Source organism: Athene noctua, chromosome 2 (assembly GCF_965140245.1).
Source record: "Athene noctua chromosome 2, bAthNoc1.hap1.1, whole genome shotgun sequence".
NCBI lineage: Eukaryota > Metazoa > Chordata > Aves > Strigiformes > Strigidae > Athene > Athene noctua.
Window position 1 is genome coordinate 121046316 of NC_134038.1, and position 19518 is coordinate 121065833.

The 19518-nt window shown below is 38.4% G+C and overlaps 1 protein-coding gene across 1 annotated transcript; it reads left to right on the forward strand.

The window, feature by feature from the left end:
* Positions 1–6008: 6008 nt before the first annotated feature.
* MASTL (microtubule associated serine/threonine kinase like) lies at positions 6009–18892 on the forward strand. Its single transcript, XM_074897968.1, has 9 exons — positions 6009–6093; positions 7380–7486; positions 7817–7949; positions 8516–8688; positions 9826–11085; positions 13019–13157; positions 16009–16122; positions 16213–16314; positions 18735–18892. The coding sequence occupies exons 1-9, from the start codon at positions 6024–6026 to the stop codon at positions 18890–18892; spliced, it is 2256 nt and encodes a 751-aa protein (XP_074754069.1). The 5' UTR covers positions 6009–6023.
* Positions 18893–19518: the final 626 nt, after the last annotated feature.

Here is a 19518-nt window from a genome sequence, read left to right on the forward strand (position 1 = left end):
TTGCTGTACCTTCATGCAGCCCATGGAAATGAGAGGACAGCCTACCTGCTCATAGCAAGTAACAACCTACTGCCAAATTAGAAACCTGTATGACAAATTGAGTAGTTATTAGTCACATTAAAGCTTTGACAGTTTGTCACAATGAATGTTCCAAAAAAACCCCTCCACAGAATGAATGCTGTGGGGTTTAAGTGCTATATACAATAAGGAGAACGAGGACATTTGTAAGGAGTCAAGATGGGAAGGCTGCAATGTGGCAATACTGTTTAGCCACAGACAGTGACCATCAGAAATCCTTGTGCCAGAGCGACACTCACAAACCTCAAAGGTAACACTGCAACCAACTTTATTCAGCTTGTCTGTGTCAATAATGAACATTTACTTCCTGGTTTTGAGCAAAATTAAGCACACGGCTCACCAGATATCGCCCAGAGCAGCACCACCTGGGTGAGACCGGAGGGTGGCCGCCATGGCAGCTACCACCGTAACAGAGGCCTGCACAAACAGCAGCACCTGCACAAACAGCAGCAATGGCATCTCTGAGGGCACATCTGTTACCGTAAAAGCCAGCAAACGAACTCTCCGAGACTTGTTTTAGAGTTTTAGAAAGCAGGCATTCTTTATTGCAGTGCTGGATGCACAGGGGATCATTCCACCTAATATGCATACACTAGAACAGAAGTTCATCATTTATACACCTTAAAGACACAAATACTCATACACTTTCCAAGAAGTCTCCACCTTTCTACCTATAACATTTACATAATGCTGGCATTGCAAAACTACACTACACATGCACAGGGGTCTCAGGTAGTCGTCAGTGGTTGGTTGGGGAGTTAGCCCCTTACTCCTTTTTCCCTTTTATGGTCGTGAGCCTTTTGAGGACTATTTCTTCTCCTTGGATGTTTCCCAACTCTGTTGTCCAGCCAAGCTGTTCTCTCTTATCCGCCTCGTTTGAGCATTTCTGCCAGGATGCATCTATTCTCAAGGTCAGGATATTTTCTCCGTACATTTTAATCACTCGGGGCTTGTTAAATACAAAGCCAAACATTGTTTGGTAAAACAATTTCTTAATATTTAAGGTATAACGGAACGCTTCTCTTGTCACTGATTGTGCCAGGCCTCAATTTGCAGGCACCGCAGGAGACGCCCCGCGGCTGTCGCGCGCCCTGACCGCCATGACAGGCGCCTCCCTACGGCCGCGCGAGGCGTCTCGCGAGAGCGCCGCCCCCGCGCCCGCCCGTTGGCCGGTGACGCGGCGGGGCGGGGCGGGGCGGGCGCCGCCACTTTGAATCGGCGCGGGGCGCCAGGGCTGGGGAGCGACATGGGGACGGTGGAGCCAGCGGCTGAGCCGCGGCCGGAGGATGCCGCCGCTGTCGCCACAGCTGCCGGCCCGAGGCGCATCGAGGTTCCCCGGCCCCCCTCCATCGAGGAGTTCACCATTGTGAAGCCTATCAGCCGCGGCGCCTTCGGGAAGGTGTACCTGGGCCGCAAGGCGGGGAGGCTCTATGCCGTGAAGGTGAGGGGCCGCGCGGGGCGCCTCCCCCGCCGCCCTGGGGGTTCCCTCGTTGCCTGGTATTGTGGCCGCCCTCCGTTTTCCTTTGACCCTGTGTGGGAAAGGGGCGTCCGAGGGGAAAGGGGGCGCCCCGCCAGGGGCCTGCCCTGGCCGTGAGTCCCCATGCCTTCCGGCACCTGGGGTCTCGGGGAGCCGCCCCTCTTCTGGCAGAAGCTTAGTGCCTGGGAGATGTGTTTAGCTTTCTCCTCACGTTCGCCTGGAAGCTTTGCTTAGGAGGCACCTGATAACGACAACTGCTTTTAGCAGCTTCTTAAATATAGAGCAACCGCGCCAAAAGCCTTCTAAAGCTTGTAGATACTTGTTATAATTGAATGCCTTCAGCTGTCGTGCCACTGGGAGGGCGTTCTCACATTTGTTCGTGAATGTCTGTCTCTGAGATGTGTAAAGGGAGAAAATTATAAAAAGGACTTTTGCTGAGTAGACATTTGAAAAAAACCCTTGCGTTTTCTATGTATATACGCGGAGGACTGAAAACTAGGCTTGTCAGTAGTAAAAACTTTACTGATGGTTTGTGCGAGCTTGACTTTGCAATTAGAAGGATTATAACCAGCTGCATAGTACATAAAGAAAAGGAAACGTAAGATGTCGTGCAAAATAGACATTCTCTTCAGAGTTATATATGGCTATTTACATGATTGTATTGTAAGCATTTTGAGGTGAAATTTTGGATTTTTGTGTAAATCCTTTATCGTTATTGCAGTAAAGTTTATGGATTATTGACAGCTACATTAACACGTGTTACATATTTGTATGGTTAAGACCAACACTCATTAAATGTTCAGTTCTATGCATTGTGACGTTTTGGAGGTTTTTTGTATCAATTTTGATAGTGGTGATGGTAGCTGTGGGATCACTTTCTATAGTTAGATGCTGCATATAGAGTGGTTCAATTATGTTACTCTAGTACCTTACACAAGTTTATTCAGAGTATTCCGACCTAAAAGCTTTCGTGTAAATCCTTTATCCCTATTGCAGTGAGACTTATGGATCATTCAAGCTACTGAATTTAACATATGCTAAGTATTTTTACAGTTAAGGTCAATGCTTACACAGAAGGTATCAAATGATACTTATGTCTTGCTATTTTTATATATTATCAGATTCTATTACTGAATGGTGGTGGTAGCTGTAGACTCAACTTTTTACAGTTTGTTGCACAGAGAATGGATAAATAAAACTTGCTTTAATATCACCATACATATCTAGACCAAAGATGTTGAAGATGGGCAAACTTCCAAGGTATTTAGTCAACTGCTACATATGCACATCAGCTGTGCTATTTTATGTCTTCTAGTCAAGATTAATATTGAGTGGATATCAACATACAGTAGAGTAATTCAGTAGAAGAATTAGAGCCCAATTTAAGCCTGTTATTTCTTCATTGTGAGTTGCATGTCTCTGAGGCTTCTTCCCAAGGAAATACATATTTGTTGGGTGACTTGATTGTAAATTTTAAATTAAGCAAAAAATTCACTTGCTTTTTCTGCAAAATTAAGAATTAGAGGCTGGAATATTTGCTGTCTTGCACTTGAGCATACTGAGATGGGATGGCTTACTGATGTACTCTATTTTAAAGCCACAGGCCATATATCTCAGCCTCTGAAGAGATGGAAAGACTTGATCAGCAAGTGTATATCTAGGCATTGAACACTTTTTTCCCAGTTCAGAGTTCTGTACTGTGGATAAGATTTACTCTGAGCAGCTTAATTTCAGATACAGCCTGAACACTCATTTCCCAGTGTGTGCAATTGTGGTAAATATTGACAGTGTGATTTTCACTCAGGATTGAATTAGAGTAATGAAAAAGGTTCTAATAACCTATGGTTTAAAATTCTGTCTGTATATGAAATTATAATTCTGTTTTGTATTTATATATGTATGCAAGTTTGAAGTATAGAGATAAATGGTTTGTCTAAAGAACTGTGGCTTGAGCACAGAAAAATATATTTATCTGCTTTGTTTTGGTTTTAGGTAATGAAAAAAGCGGACATGATCAACAAAAACATGGTTCACCAGGTCCAGGCAGAGAGGGATGCGCTGGCTCTCAGTAAAAGTCCTTTCATCGTGCACTTATACTACTCGCTTCAGTCAGCTAATAACGTCTATTTAGTGAGTAAATAAATGGCTGTGGTACTTATGTTAGTGTTGGAAATGGAGTGCAAAACTATATTCATGTCTGAAAACATATTTTTATAGTAGTCAGCAGGTACTCCTTAGTCACTTGTACTTTCTTCTTTCTCAGAATGGTTGAACAAGTGAAATATTTCTTTTCCCCTGGTACCTTTGAGATCTTTCCATCTGTGTTCCTTGTTTTCTAATAGCTAATCTGTTCTAGGAACAGGTAGAAATCTTAGGGAAAACAACACAAGAAACCATTCTGTTCAAGCAGAGTCCAAATGACTGTGAAAGATATCCCATGGCCCACTTAAAAGGAGATCTGTTTTACTTAGTGCCTGTGTTCAAAATTCATTATGGTAGTTGGCCTAGATGACAAGAGGATAACTGAGTGGCAAAACTAAGTGCTAGTCTACATGGAGCACTGCAGAGTACAGCAGGACTTAAATATGGTTTTATACAGTGCCTCCACGTAAAGGTGGTATGGATTAAGACTGTCTACAAAGGGTCTAGCATAATTTGTCTGGTTTGCTGTAAGCACACACAGTGAAGGGCTTGATTAAACTCTGAGGTGAGGTTGCTCTGCACTCCTACAATGCATATAAAGTGTAATGAAGGCTTCTTTTCCTGGAATCTCTGTTAACTGCTGCATGGAGTAGAGGAGTGCAGGATTTGTAAAGGAGGTGCTAGAATATGGAATAGTATTGTGTGTTGGAATCTAAGTACTGATGAGATTTCTTGACCAAAACCTGCTAAATTCATTCTTGTCACTGAAGAGTGAGATTCTGAAATCCTGCTGACTTATCTTGAATATGACATGGGCCATAATGTATGGGTTTGCATAAATTTTTTTGACATATTTTTTTAAAACACTTTCATGTCAATTGCGCAGTAGCTCTTACTGGATACATTCTGGAAATTTGCACTTATTTCACAAGATTTAGGTCTGAATTTAATATTGTGTATAAACACTTGCAAAATAATCATTGTGGTCACTGATTTTTATTTATATAGAACAGGGGTCTTTGGCTTCCGGCCTTGTGTTTCACTGAAGCATTTTGCAATTTATTTTCTTATTCTATTTCTAGAGACCTTTCAGAAGTTAATTAAAAAACTAACTACAGTAGTTATTTGGGAGCTGATTACAGAAAGTAGGCTAGGCAAATAATAGAAGTAAATGATCTATTTGAAATAGAATGTTTTGTGTCCTCTGTCATCTGAAGCTTTATTTTATTCAAGTGAAAAATATTGTGTGGGAAATGAAGTTCATGCAGGGAAGCTTCTAGCAGCTTCTGCTCTTGGAATTTTTACTCTCTTAGTGGTGAAGCTTTTTTATATTTTATTTGCAGATTTGAAGCGTGTTTTAAAATGTTAAATTTAAAACATTTGAATGGCAGGTGATGGAGTATCTTATTGGTGGAGATGTCAAATCTCTTCTCCATATTTATGGATATTTTGATGAAGAAATGGCTGTTAAGTATATTTCTGAAGCAGCATTGGCTCTTGACTATCTTCACAGGCATGGGATAATCCACAGGTAAAACCTACTTTTTTTTTTTTCTTACAAGTATTTGGTAGTTTGGGGGTTTTATTTTTCAGTCAAGCATATAACCAATCACCATTTTATAGTAACAGCTACTTCATTTGCTAGAGCTTCTGGAAGCTCTTTTTGCGTGTGTACACTGCAGCAATGTCATGAAACAAGACCTAAAATAAAAGCTGTCCATATACGTTAGGCAGACAAATCCACACTGCTTTCCCCTGTATGGTGGTATATTAGCAGCTATGCTGCCTTCTAGGTCCCCTCTCCCTGTTGCTTTTAAATGACTGTTAGTTCAGGACACCTCTGGATACTGCCAGCATGTAACTGTAGGACAAAGGGACACTGACTACTCTAATGTTCCCACTGTAGTGAGATTCTTTGCTGCCTTCAGTGGTGCTACAGAGAACACACGTGAAAACTTTTACTAGAGGTTTGCTTGCCATGGGTCCTATCATGTGTAGGACCTATGCATTAGTAAATGTTGTGATGGTAGCACTTGTAAAGAACGGTTGTTTAACCTGCTGAAACACAAAATGTGCAACTCGTGTTAAATCACTGCGTGTTCACAAGGCCTGAGATGTTTGTACAATATTTAGTGCTAGATATGTTTAAATGTTGTGGTGTATTCCTCTAATGGGAATTGTCTGCTGGCTAAGAGATGTTACTGAGAAACAGCTATAATCAGGGTTTTGTATTGAGTATTTCTGGACAGTTAACTTAATATTGCTCAGTTGCCCTTTTACTGATTTCAACTATATTCATGTCTTCAGGGACCTGAAGCCAGACAATATGCTTATTTCTAATCAGGGCCATATAAAGTTGACAGACTTTGGGCTTTCCAGAGTTACTCTGAACAGAGGTAAGAGTTGTGTGTGTCCTTCTGGCTGTACTAGAATGTATTTTTGTATTACATTCCTGTAATCTTGAATGCTTTACATCCCTGTAGAGGGCAGCTTTCAATTAAATAAGCCCAAATGTTGCACTAATATCTGATTTCTAATTTGTATGTCCTGATAAGGTACATGCTATTAAAGGGTCTGCTCTGTGCACTGCACTTAAGAAACTAAAATATTCTTTGGGACAAGGGTGTATGAAATATTATCTAGAGCCATTTCTCTTGAGGGGTATAGATGTCAAAGTTTTCTGTGAAGTCCACTAAGAATTCAAAAGATGAATGAATAATTCTGGCTATTTCTGTCCTTCAGTTCATGTTTTTCTGTCCTTCTGTATATTAACTTCCAACCTGAGCTGGGACCTTCCAGATATTAATGTAAAGGACAGGGGGAGGTGGTGTGTCCTGAACAGAAGATTATAAATCAGTGCTTTAGCATACAAGCATAGTGTTTTCAAGTAGCAGAAAATAGAGCTGAATAGTCAAATGACTGGCACAGGTGATAAGCTGCAGGTCTTAAGGTGAATAGCCAGTTCCTGAACTAGTTTGCACCTCCAACTCCTTAACCATATCAGCCAAACAGCACCAGCTTAGCTTTTTCAGACAGCTGGTGGTGAGTACAGACTTCTTATATAGTTAAAGGAATAGAGAAATTCAGAGTTGTCTATGGATTTTCTGATTCATGGCTTTAAGAGTATAGAGGAAAATACTAAGTATACTGTATTTTCTATAATACTGCTTTGATAAGCTCTGATGGGGCAGATTATTGTGTCCAGTTGAACCTATGTAAGCTGTAAGCCTGCTTACCACTAGTGAGCAATAAATGGCATCTAAGGTTAAACTTTCACCTATGAAAAACTTGTGGCTTTTTTGAGATGTCTTTGGGAGAGAAGACAGGCTTTGGATCAAATTTACCATCTTGGCCAACAGGCCATTGGCTGGAATTGCTGCCTGAAAACCAAAGCTGGTATCAAATTAGAAAATGTAACACTTGCAACATAGTATGTTGTAAAATAAACTAGACTCTTACAGTTTCTGTATATAAACTGTCATTTTATGATGGCTGTATAGGAAGAAACACCTATACAAGAATGTGTGGGTATGTCTCACTTGTGTTTGGTGGCTTCTTTTGTATATTCAGTATGTGATTACATTTTTTTCCTCTCTTGAGAACTTAAGTAAATGCCTATAATTTTACTTACTTAATAGCAAAAGGAAAACCTGACCTGCTTTGTGTTTTTCTTTGTTTGTAGAGATAAATATGATAGATATTCTTACTACGCCATCAATGGCAAAGCCAAAACAAGACTACTCACGTACTCCAGGACAATTGTTGTCTCTCATCAGTTCTCTGGGTTTTGTAAGCAATTTTCACTGTCTTTGAAGTACTTCATTCTTTTAGCTTACTTACTATCTTAAATGTAACAATAGGAGTGCTAAGGCTATTCTTGCACCTCTTCTGCCAGCTGGTAGAATGACTTGCTACATGTTTCCAGCACCTTGAAGTTGTGAAGCGATTACCTCAGACTATATTTCAAATAGCTATCAGTTGTGCTTCAAAAAGTTTGCTAAATGGTATGGCTAGGTGCCAATGCAAATGTAATGAAGAATATATGAAGTTGCACTATTAATCCTGGGTGTTTTGTTCAGGCTTCGTTAACTTTGAACTATGCTTCTTCCTGCTTGATAGTATACTCCTGTTGGAATGAAAATGCCAGAGCACAATTCAAGTCAATCATCTGATAGTCTGCATGGAGTGGTTTCTCCCTTACCTATGGTCCAAAAGGAAAATACCCCTCTCTCGACTAAATTATTCAAAACATGTGAGTGTACCAAGCCTTGTACTGAGTAATACTCTGACTCTGAGGTTGTGGTCTTTTAATTTTATGTGAGTAGCTTAGACCCACTTGATAAAAGATGTATTTCTATCGGTGTCTTGCTGTCTGCCACTCATTACTTAGGGTCTGTCACATTTTCACTTATACTGCTTATGTCATATTTTGATTTTTTTTTACATGCACAACCACTGAATTCAAAATCACTCTTTAAGATTTTACAGAAATAGTGTCAGTTCTTGGCATACTTTCACTGAAAATGATTTAATATAGTAATGTGTGCTTTCATTTAAATTATCTTGCTGCTTACTTATTTCCAACCTCAAATGAGAAAGGCAGCTGCTATGGTGCTAATGTTCTGATTGCCTTTAAATTCTTGGCATGTTCCCACCTCACAAAATTAATGACTTGACTATGCAGGAAAGATGAAGAGAAATTATGATGTCATGCATAACTTTCAGAACTTCCTTTGATGTGAAAGCTTGACATAGTGTGAAGCAGGTTAATATATGTTGCCTATTTGTACCAACATTTGATGTCTTTTTCCTCTCAAGATCTTGATACTTCTCCATTAACTCCTGTGATGCCAGTGAGAAGTTTAACTCCTACTCTACTTCAGTCAAGAAAAAGGTTTGATACCTACAGCATCAGTAGTCTGTCGCACGCAAACCTTTCCAGTATGGAATCAGAATGCTTCATGAGCCCCAGGTGGGAGAAGGATGTAGAGGTCAGGACTGTTTTATCTTCCCACTATAAATTAAAATTAGCTTGTATTTGTCTATGCACTGTGGCAGATCTTCTCTACTCACCCAGTTATTTCAAGTATAGGGAATCCTTCCTATGGGAGAAGGAGCAGGGGTTGTAATCCTTGCCAAGTAGGAGTTTTGGATGAAACTAGTATTTTTCTTCAAGCAAGTTAAGTCCTGTGCAACATGACAGGAAAAGCAAATGCTATTTAGCCTGCAGCAAAGGAGTGAAAGGGAAGGCTTCTATTGGATGACACTGGTTTAGCCCTATACCTCACAAGGTGGGCAGTGCTGGGAGTACTGGCTCTTTTGGAAACTAACCTTGTCTCTGTAGTTTTATCAGTTCAGCATACAGACAAAAGAATTTTTTTAAAAGGCAGAACTTGGAGAAAGTAATAAAATACACTTCAAACTTCTACTAGCTATTAAAACCTGAAAATGTTTAAGAATTGTATTACTGAAGGGTTTTGTATCAACTAATACCAGTAACTATAGCTGATACAAAATACTTTCTCCTATTTTAAACTGTTAATAAAATTCTGTACAAATACAGACCTAAAAGAAAATACTGCTGTGTTTAGTCCCTTGTCATGATTCCTATTTAGATCACACACAAAAACTTATGCTTTAAAAAAGTTATAATTCTTTGTTTTATCTGTCCATTTCCCAAGGCCTTTTTTTAGTATCGAGTTACCAAAATAGTAGTAATACCATATTTGTCTTTTGTCATCTCCAAAGTATAATATGCCACAGGGCAGTATGATGAGGTTCTTTAGTTCGGGGTTTCTTGGAAACTCAGAAGTTCTGTAGCTTAACTTCTTAACATAAAGTCACAAATACAACTTTAATTGCTACATTTATTCATCCTTAGGCATTTAAAAATACTGCATTTTCTATTGTATTCTAGTAATCTTAATTTATGATCTTAAAAGTCAAATTATCTCTAATCTAGTTTTGATTTTTTTAATGTATTATGTTAGTTTGTCACTACTCGTGGTTATAAAGAATAAATAATGCTTGCCGATTTGCAGTTCTTTATGGAAGTGGAAACAAGGTATTTCTATAATACTGTAATCCTGTTTTTCTTGATACTCAAAACTTAATGTGCTTATTTGCAGCAAAGTGAAGATGAACACTATTCTACGACAGGCAGAACAAGTAACAGCGAATCAGCTCCCCTTTCCAATGTAGAATTAGTGAACAGCAAAGGTATTAAAGTTTTAAAGAAGAAAGAACTAGAGTCTGCCATTTCTCCCATCAGCAGCAATGACTCTGGCAGTAGACATAAGTTGGGAAGTGAACCTTCTGATATAGTAGATACGCCTGTGACCACACTGGATGTGAAAGGCATAGTCAGAAAATGTCTTTCTGAAAATAAAGTTTGGGAAGAAAAACCCCTTGTAAATAAAGGAGATATGACTAAGGAAACAGCAGAAACTTTCAATCAACAACAGTCACCTTCAAGACAGAATGAGTCTGTCAAGCCTATCGAAGAGGAAGAAGTTTTTGAAAAGCCAGGTGTAAAAAGAAGCTTTGAATTAGTTGACACTAGTCCTTGTCAGGAATTTAACTATGTTAAAAAAAGCAATGCAGAATATAAACGTGGCTGTCGGATCTCAGAATTTCCAGCAAATGAAAGGACAGGTTTGACAACAGAAATTCAGTCCTTAATGCTTTGTAATAATGGATGCCTACGCAACACCTGCAAAAGGAAGGAAGAAGCTAAGAGTTTTATTGGCAACCAGCAACCAGTAGAAAGATCATTTAATTCAATTATAACCAAAAATCTTATGTGTGATCTGGATGCAGACTATGAAAAGGATGATAAAAAGGAGTATGTGAACTCAAGTTTTTTAGGCACTGACAATGAAAAACCTTTAGGAATCCTCAGTGCAGATTTGGACTTATCATTTCCTGACATGTCTGTTAAAGAAAGCCGTTTAGAAAAGCAGCTTTTAGATTTGGACAAGAGTGTTAAAGACCTCTCCTTTGAGGAACCAAAACCAGAAAACATGCTGATAACATCACCAGAGTCCGGAGATGCCCCTCAAAATGGAGAGGAAGCATATACTGTCCAGGACTGCAAGCCACCTGGTTTGAAGGAAAAGGATCATGAAAAGGATAATGACCAAAAACACATGAAAGAGACTTATCTCGACATAGGATCTCCCTCAGAAAAGATGGTGGAAGCACTGAATCTCATTAAAAAAAATGCTGTTGTTTTTCGAAGTTATAATAGTCCGATTAATATATCCAATGTATCTGAGCCATGTAGCATGGCTTCCTTGGATATAATGGATCTTTCACCTGCTTGTAGTGGCTCTTACCCAACAGCTATTACTCCATTACAGAAAGGAAGACCATATAGGGTCTATCAGGTATGTTAGGAGACATGCAGAAACTTTGTGCATGCTTTAGACACTAGTGATCTGAAGTTATTTCATTTCAGTTGTTAATTTAGGGGAAAACTGGAGTTCAAGGTAGTCTGTGAAAGTGACCTTTGCTGACAGGCTTTAATTTACTGTACTTGTGTGGCCAAAATTATAATTTCTGTAAGTGTTTAGCAATAACTATATGTCCACTGGTTTGCTTCTGGCTCAACATGAATTGTCTGTCCATCTCTGAGAAACCCTTTGCTCTTATGGTGAACTGGTAGAGAAAGCCTGTGCTATCTTGTCTTGCCCTACTTTTAGTGCAGTGTGGTACTTCCTGTGAGTAATTATAGGTTTCCTCATGTAATGGGAAGTGGGTTTTTTTGTAATCCTGCATCCCTTCCAAGATGGTCTGCAAATGCTCTTCAGCTGCTAGTAACTGCTATTATGCCTGCTATTTTCTTTTTTTCATCCTGGTAAAAGGAATGGTATAATGTGTAGTGTCAAGTACCAATTACAAGCCTACTGCAAAGACTGATGGAAAGAGTAATAGCTGCTTGCAGGGTATAGAGCTTTTGATTTGACCTTTTTAATCCTTCTGATAGTAAGTTAAAATCTTATTGTCCTAAAGTAAATTAGAGCCCTGATGTGGGAAAAGTAAAAGTATACGTTTCAATCAGTGTTTTCTGTTTTGTTCTGGCACAGCTTTACAAGACCTTTATCCCGTTACTTAGGTTCTAGTTGCAGGATTTGAAGCTTTCAGACAGAACTGGTAGTGTGTTGCATAATTTGGTGTACCAAAAGGGGACATTCAAAATGTCATTTTTGGGAAGGCCTTTTTTCTGATGTATTTGTCTGAATTGCTAGCTTCTGTTTCATCTACATAAAATTTTAATTGACTAGGAAATTTAGCTTGTATTCAGCTGAAATGGAGTCAAAGTAGGATATACTTCATCTTCTGAGAAATAAATGACTATGCATTACATGTTTTTGTAATTTAGATTTGCACAGGAGGGTACCTTTTTCATATACTTTTGTGATTCTTTTTAAAATCACAGCACTGTGCCCTGGTTACCCGATTTCTATTTTGATAGTGGATTCTGTAGCCTTTATGGCATAGTGATAATGAATTGATCTCTGCTGCACTGAAGATGAAGTTGGAAGCAAAATTATGCAAAATATATAGGAATTAAGGGTATATTGAAAAATAAAGAATGAGTGTCTACAAGATAATTTAGTAGTATCTTCAAGTCAAAACAGGAAGTCTTGCATTGCAGTCAGCCTATTGACTATGAGAATTTATTGATCTCTCTGCAAACCTGCATTTTTTATCTTCAATTAATGTCCCAAATTACTTTCAGAAGGTTTGTGTAGCTGCAGACAGTCCCTAAGTCTAACTTGAGTAGAACTTCATCTGCAGGCATTATGCAACCCATAGGATGCAGGTTAAACAATAAAGGGCTTGTTTAGTATATTTTGAATATATCTGGTATGCAATATGTAAATTCAGGATTCTCCTTTTTATTTTACAGGTATTTGACATATATGCTTGCTTTTTATTGGCTAATATTAAGAACTTGGTGCTAAAATCGAAGTGTATTTTGACATTCTGTTTAGTGGGTTATCTTCAGATTTGCATTTGAAAGAGGAGTTTAAGATTAGGGGGGGTTTTGAGAAGTTATTTGTGGATTTGACACTGGAGGAAGAACTTGAAGAAAAGTGTCTCAAAGACTAGGCATTGATTAATTTTTTTATTAAGTTATTTCAAGATGGTTGAGATAAATGGAAGCACATTTGACATACTTTTTCAGGGAATGTACATTCTGTGACATGTTCTGGACTTGAACTTAAGTATCCACTGTTATACCCATTACTAAACATGGAGATAGGAGTTTCTCTGTGTTTTTTGACATCTGAAATCTTTGTTGCATCTTTTAAGACACCTCATCAGGGAGATGCTGGCACACCATATAGGACTCCAAAGAGCGTAAGAAGAGGAGCTGCCCCAGTAGAAGGTGAACGAATCCTAGGGACCCCAGACTACCTGGCACCTGAACTGCTTTTGACAAAGCCTCATGGTAAGATAAACAAACTATGGACTTCATAAATACTTGAAAGGTGACATATTTACACTTCTAAATGTCTCTAGAGCTCTAAACCCTTAAAGTAATGCAATAGTGAATTCTTTAAAAATACTTGGTGTTTAGCTTCTGCCAACATGGGTGACTGTTTGCTTCAGCTGCTTCTTCCATTTACTTTTTTTTCATGTGACCAGAGGTTTTGACTGTCTAGCATAGTCTTGCCTGCTGCTAATCTAATGCTCTGGAAGGTGTGCCTGGTCAGCCTGAGACTTGTGTGTGGTGTAGGAATCACAACTTGGTCATCCTGAGTGTCCTTAAAGATTCTTGAGGGAGCTGGAGGTGGCAAGTGGAACTTAGTGGAATTTAAAATGTATTCCATGTTTGTTAGTGTTATGTGCATCCAGATAAGTTTATAAAGTTGCATTAAAATCAGTTTTGAGTTGAGTAACTCCATGAAACATAAGATTTCTGTTAGGGTCTTCCATATAAGTGTATAGTAGTAACCATCAGATATTTTTCTGCAAGATAGTATAAGAAAATAGCATAACTGAAGTGCATAGATTTCTTTGGCTCAATCCTGAGCTCCACTGAAATTAACAAGTCTGAAATATTTTCCCGCTAATTTGCAAGATCCATTAGCAAAAAATAAATGTAATGTATCCCTGATACTTTTGTTGTATTTACAATTACATTTTATTTCCATCTCAAAAGTATACTACTATTTTGTCTTAGGACAATTGAGATCTTCATTACAAAAGCTATTACTAATCTGTGGAACAGTAAAATTCTGCTGTATACAGCCAATGTACATTAACTAAAACTGCATGACAAGATAGAACAGTAACTGTAACAATTATTAAACGTATAGTTGTTTTGCACTTCCATTTAGAAATCCTGGTTATTTGGCAGGCATTACAACTGGATAATAGTTCGGAAATGCTATCAAGACTACTTAGACAATGTGGAACTTGGTTGCTTGTCACTTCTGTGCAATTATTGTTTTCAGACTTCAGTGATAACTTGCGGAGCCAGGGTTTTATGTCAGGAAATATCAAAGCTCCCATTACCTTCAGTAAAGCCAGGGTTTTCTGGCTTTGGAACTCAAGACTTCCCCTCACTAAATATTTCTAGTGTTAACTTGCTTGTAAATGTAGCTTCAATCCTAAACTATAATGTTGCAGAACTGTTTATGTTTCTAACTTAGCTTTAACATTGTTTATTGTTGAGTTACTACCTTAACAAACACTCACCACCAGCCCCACCCCGCATTCCTGTGCCTTCAGGGAATCGTACCTGATACTTGATTATATTTGTTAGGGGCTTTAGCATTGCTAGTAATGTTCTTGCTTCATTGTCTTTTCATATGCAGGGACTCTGATCTGAGTTTGCTATATACTGTGCAGAAATGGAGTGTTCAGCGTAACTGTGAACAGTCAAAGTATAACTAGATCACAGTTTAAGAAAATTTTTTGGGTGAACAATGTTTCTATATAGAAAGCTATGTCCGGTATGCATTCCACAAAAGAATGTGTGTTGATTCCACAAAAACTTCAGGAAACATCAATATCACTGGCTAAGCTATCAGAAATCACACATGTAAGCCTGTACTTCAGGAGTAAAGTCAGCATTCTTAAAGATGTTGTGTAACAGGAAATAAACCAGAGACATTTTTTCTAAATGGTATTTCTGTTTCTTGATTCAAATATTGGTAGATGTGATTTAGCAGGGATATGGTAGGAGTTAATCTAATTTTTAGTTAAACTTTGAGTAGAAAAAATTGCTGCTGAAACCTGTGTTACTACGTTGTTGAGAATTGTGATCTTAATAGACTTTGACTGAAGCTGGGGATATTTTATCTGAACATCTGAGTACCTCTAACAACAGGGGATGTGATCTCACTGCTTTGATATGCTTAGCTTGGTGGGGCACTCTTACTGCTGTTAAAAGTTGCTGAATGTGCATTAGATTATCAGTTAAACATTTTAGTTTTCAGCATTTTTAAACTTAGTCAATAGTCCTTTTGAAATGGCTCAAAACGTTTGTTTTCTTAACTTGGAGGTGTTTTCATGTTGGGTTTTTTATATGCCAAAAAACCCCAAATAGAATTGCACTTATCTCAAAGATATGCCACACTTGCTGCAAAAATCTGTTCTCTCTACAGTGGACTGGGTGTGGCTTAAAGATGCAAGAATCTTAGAATGCATGTAGTGGTGTCTTTGCTTGTTTTAAAGCAGGTTAACAACCTGGAATGTGGAAAACCAAAATTATTTAATAACAAAGAAAAGATAGTTTGTAACTATGTGTTGCTCTAATCAATTTCAGTGTAATGGAAATAATTCCAGCTTTTTGCATACTGGCTCATCTCTGCAAGTTGTCATCAATATTTTGACATAAATTTAGACAACTGAAAATGAAGTTCAATAGTTTGAATTCTTGGAGTTGTCTTAAAAAAAAAAAAAAAAAAGAAAGATACAGGTTACAACATGGAGCACTTATCCAGGCTTCAGAGTAGTTGTAAAAGACAGCTGTTTCTCATAACAAAATAATTTGTTGAAGTCAGCTTCTGGATTCTCTGTGATGGGTGCTGATAATTAGATTGTTCTTAAGAGCCCCCTTTTATCAGTAAACCTCAGTATTATGTCTAATGAATGAAGAAGCAGACTGGCTTTAAAAAGCCATTTAATATATTTCTAATCTTCCCCATGATTAAGTACAACTTATTTTGTTTCTTCCTTCATTTCCAAGAAATTTTGCAGGATTTAAACACTCTTCAATTTCTGCCATGGTTAATCTTTGCAAATATCATTAAACTTTGTGACAGTGTAATAACCTGGATTTCTCTTATCAGGTTCTGCTGTAGACTGGTGGGCCCTTGGAGTTTGTCTGTTTGAGTTTCTAACTGGAATTCCACCTTTTAATGATGAAACACCAACACAGGTCTTCCAAAATATTTTGAAAAGAGGTAAGCTGTTTCAATAATCAGGGAAAGTATGCATTTCCAGTGTTTGTTTTATTGTTTGAGTTAACAACTCCTCTGCATCTTTGTCTGTAGATATTCCCTGGCCTGAGGGTGAAGAAAAGTTGTCTGATAATGCCCAAAGTGCAATAGATATTCTCCTAACAATTGACAGTACTAATAGAGCTGGACTGAAGGGTTAGTATTAAAATTCTATTGTGTTCTTTGCAACTGATCAAAAATTTCAAACTGGTGATGTCCTCTTCCTGAAACTTAGACTAGTAAACTTCAGCATCTATTTAGTTCCATGTATAGTGCCTGAACACTTAAGTTGTGGAATTTTCTGTATTTCTTGTGGGATTTTGCCCTTTTGAATGAGGAAATGGGGAGGGGGATTTTTTTTTTTACTGAACTTTTGTTTTAATGCTGCTTTGCTATGTTTAGTGTTTGCCCTCTGATGTAACAAAGTTGTCTTAACTAACTCAGAAACAGGTATTTAGGGGTTTTTGACCTAACTGATTTTAGGAACCTTGATTAAAAGCCTATAGTTTGGGAGAGAAGCCTCCTGCAAAAGTTAATTCAAAGGACATTCTTTGTCTTAGGAATCAACCTGTCTTTACTGAATTGTATAGGGGAAACACAGAGTTAGATGATATATACTATACAAAGTCTGTACAATTTTTTTCCCCTGTAGAAAGACTTAAACATTTGCTGTTGTAACAGTGACTATATTTTAAATTAAAAAAAGATAAAATCAAGGTATCTTAGGGTGAGACATCTTGGAAAAAGAGGAGGAAATCTTATGAGAACTGCTCAAGAAATCACTAGAGAAGGAAATTATTATGGAAATGCCTACTCATGAAGAGACTAAAGGCTAGAAGCTGAAACCAGGCCAAATCAAATTAGAGAAGGCACATGGTTATAAATGAAGATCACTGTCATTGGGGAATTCTGTGGCTCTTTAATGTATCCCAAAAACCATCCGATGTCTTAATTTGAAGGTGTTTTAGTTAAATGCAAGTTATTGTCTTTATTCCTGGATATTAGGGTGAAATCTAATTGCCTGTCATGCATAGAAATTTAAACTAGATGACATAAAGGTTTCTTCTGATCTGAAGTTCTTGGAAATTCATTCTTTGTCAGGACCTTTAACTGTATCTGTCTTTAGCCAATTTATAGGCCACTGAAATGAAGCTGGATGAGTAGCTTTCAGGACAACCATTACGTTTTCCTCACTGTAATTGAGTTTCCATCACTGTCTGTCATCTTTTCTTCCCACCCCCAACACACATGCTCTGTGTCTTCTCCAGCGTGAAGCCTAACTTACTGAGAAGTTCCAGTTATGTCCTAAGTGCTGTGCTTCTATGAGTTCAGTCCCTCCAGATAAGCAAAGCTTTAAAACAGCATTTGGCAGCGAACACTGGTATCCAATGTTGGGGTTTGTTTTCTACCCCCCTCTTCAGAGATGTGGGCAGGAGCTGACTGCCAGCTATGATACACTTTAATACTTCTTTGAAAAAGACAACAAAGTCTGCTCTCCTTTTCAGCTGAAGACAGCTTTCTGTATGGGAGAAATTTAAGAGCAGAACTATATACAGTTCTGAGATAGTGTATCTGTTCAGTGTCCTGCTGCATGTATGGCTGCTGAAGCTACTAGGAGAAGTTGGTCTTCTAATGATTTATTGCATTTTGTCTAAAATCAACATTGTGTTCTATTATTTGATTGGGAAACATAGAAATAATAAACAAATGTTAATGTCAGCTAAATGTAAATGTCAGTTAATGTTAATGTCAGCTAAAAGCATGTGGTATGTGCTTAGAATCAAAATTTGTAGTGAGCATTTGTCTTGGTCAAACTTCCACTTCCTTCTAAATGATTTCTGTCCTATTATTTTTTTCTACTTGCTTTTGATTTTTGTGGTGCAGGTTTGTATCCCACTCCAGGCAATTTCTTGGATTGAATCAAAGTAGCAAAGCTGCTTTCATCAGAGTGGTGTTTCCAGGTTATGCAGAAGACACATCATATCCTGGGTACCAGGAAGTCACTTGCTCAGAACAGACAGGGCAGGGGAATTCTCCTTGAGTCATAAAGTCTTGCAGCTTGGTTAGTTATCCCACTTCAAACTGGGAATAAGGAGTCTGGTGACTTGTGGTGATAGACTTCTGTGTCTGGTGGTAGGCCAAAGGGGACTGTGCAAAGCAGAGGAGGACCGCTCCATGAGCGAGCAAAAGGCAGGTGGCCTGCATTGGAGAAGGGTAGGAGGGACTCCCACATGTCTGCTCAGCCTGGAACTTTGCTAAAACTAGAAACAGACTTTGAAGTGATGCTTAAAATTTCTGTGGTGCCCTATCATGAGAAATGCCCCTAGGGCACCCCTGATCCACTAGGTTTGCTGTGTAAAAGAGGTTATCTAGCTGGGGGAAGACAGTTGGCATCATAGTAGTTTGATCCCACTGAGGTTGGGGTAATCAAAACCCAATTGCAATTTGCTGTTTTGGGATTCACAAAAGTGCAAAATAGAGGAAATCTACTGCTGGTTATGCATCAAGGGAACAAGGTATGACTATGGGGCTTGGACAGAAGGAGGTTTATAATGCTTATATGACTTCTGTTTCAGAACTGAAGCATCACCCCCTCTTTCATGGTGTGGACTGGGATAATCTGCAGAATCAAACTATGCCATTTATACCTCAGCCAGATGATGAAACTGATACCTCTTACTTTGAAGCTAGGAATAATGCTCAGCAACTGACTGTGTCTGGATTTAGCTTATAGCATCAAGATAAGTCGACTTTCTCCATGGTTTTGCACACTTCCAGGTAGTCCTGTAACACTAGTTTGGTCTTAAGTAAGTTTCCTTGCCAAACTTAGAGTGTGTTCTAAGTTATCGGTCCAGTTTTACTATTGTATCCTTTAATCTAAAGTGAAACTACTGTATGAAACTTAGCTGGTATCAAGTGCCTTCATGCTACTTTTATCTCCCTTACTGCACCTTACTAAGAGGCCATAGCATTGTACTTCTTGGAGCTACTAACACCTGGCAATGATGGGGCTCTTCTTAATAGCGATGTGTAACTCCAGTTAGGAGGGGTAAAGTTATTTCCCAGTTAAACATAATAGGGAAAGAACAGAAATGCTTGCAAATTGTACCTACTTCTACCTTACCTATTGGTGCGATGGCAGTCTTGTTTGGGAGTAGTCCATTCTGACCAGTTAGAATATATATTGACTGTGCAAAGCTGATGTTTCCATTCAAGGGGGAAAATTGAATCTTCATGCAGCATTGAAATGTCTTCTGTTATCCCAGGAAGAATGAAGAGACAGTGGTGTTCAAAGCTAACTTGGCTAGATGTGCCATGTGAGATTAACAGTAGCTCCAGTGGTGGTTTTCCTTTCCTAGA

Excerpts from the sequence above, each read along its gene's own strand:
- MASTL (XM_074897968.1), top strand. The coding sequence starts at position 6,024 with ATGCTTATTTCTAATCAGGGCCATATAAAGTTGACAGACTTTGGGCTT. Across the intron at positions 11,086-13,018 it reads GACCATATAGGGTCTATCAG|ACACCTCATCAGGGAGATGC; the intron begins GTATGTTAGGAG and ends GCATCTTTTAAG. Across the intron at positions 16,123-16,212 it reads CCAAAATATTTTGAAAAGAG|ATATTCCCTGGCCTGAGGGT; the intron begins GTAAGCTGTTTC and ends CTTTGTCTGTAG.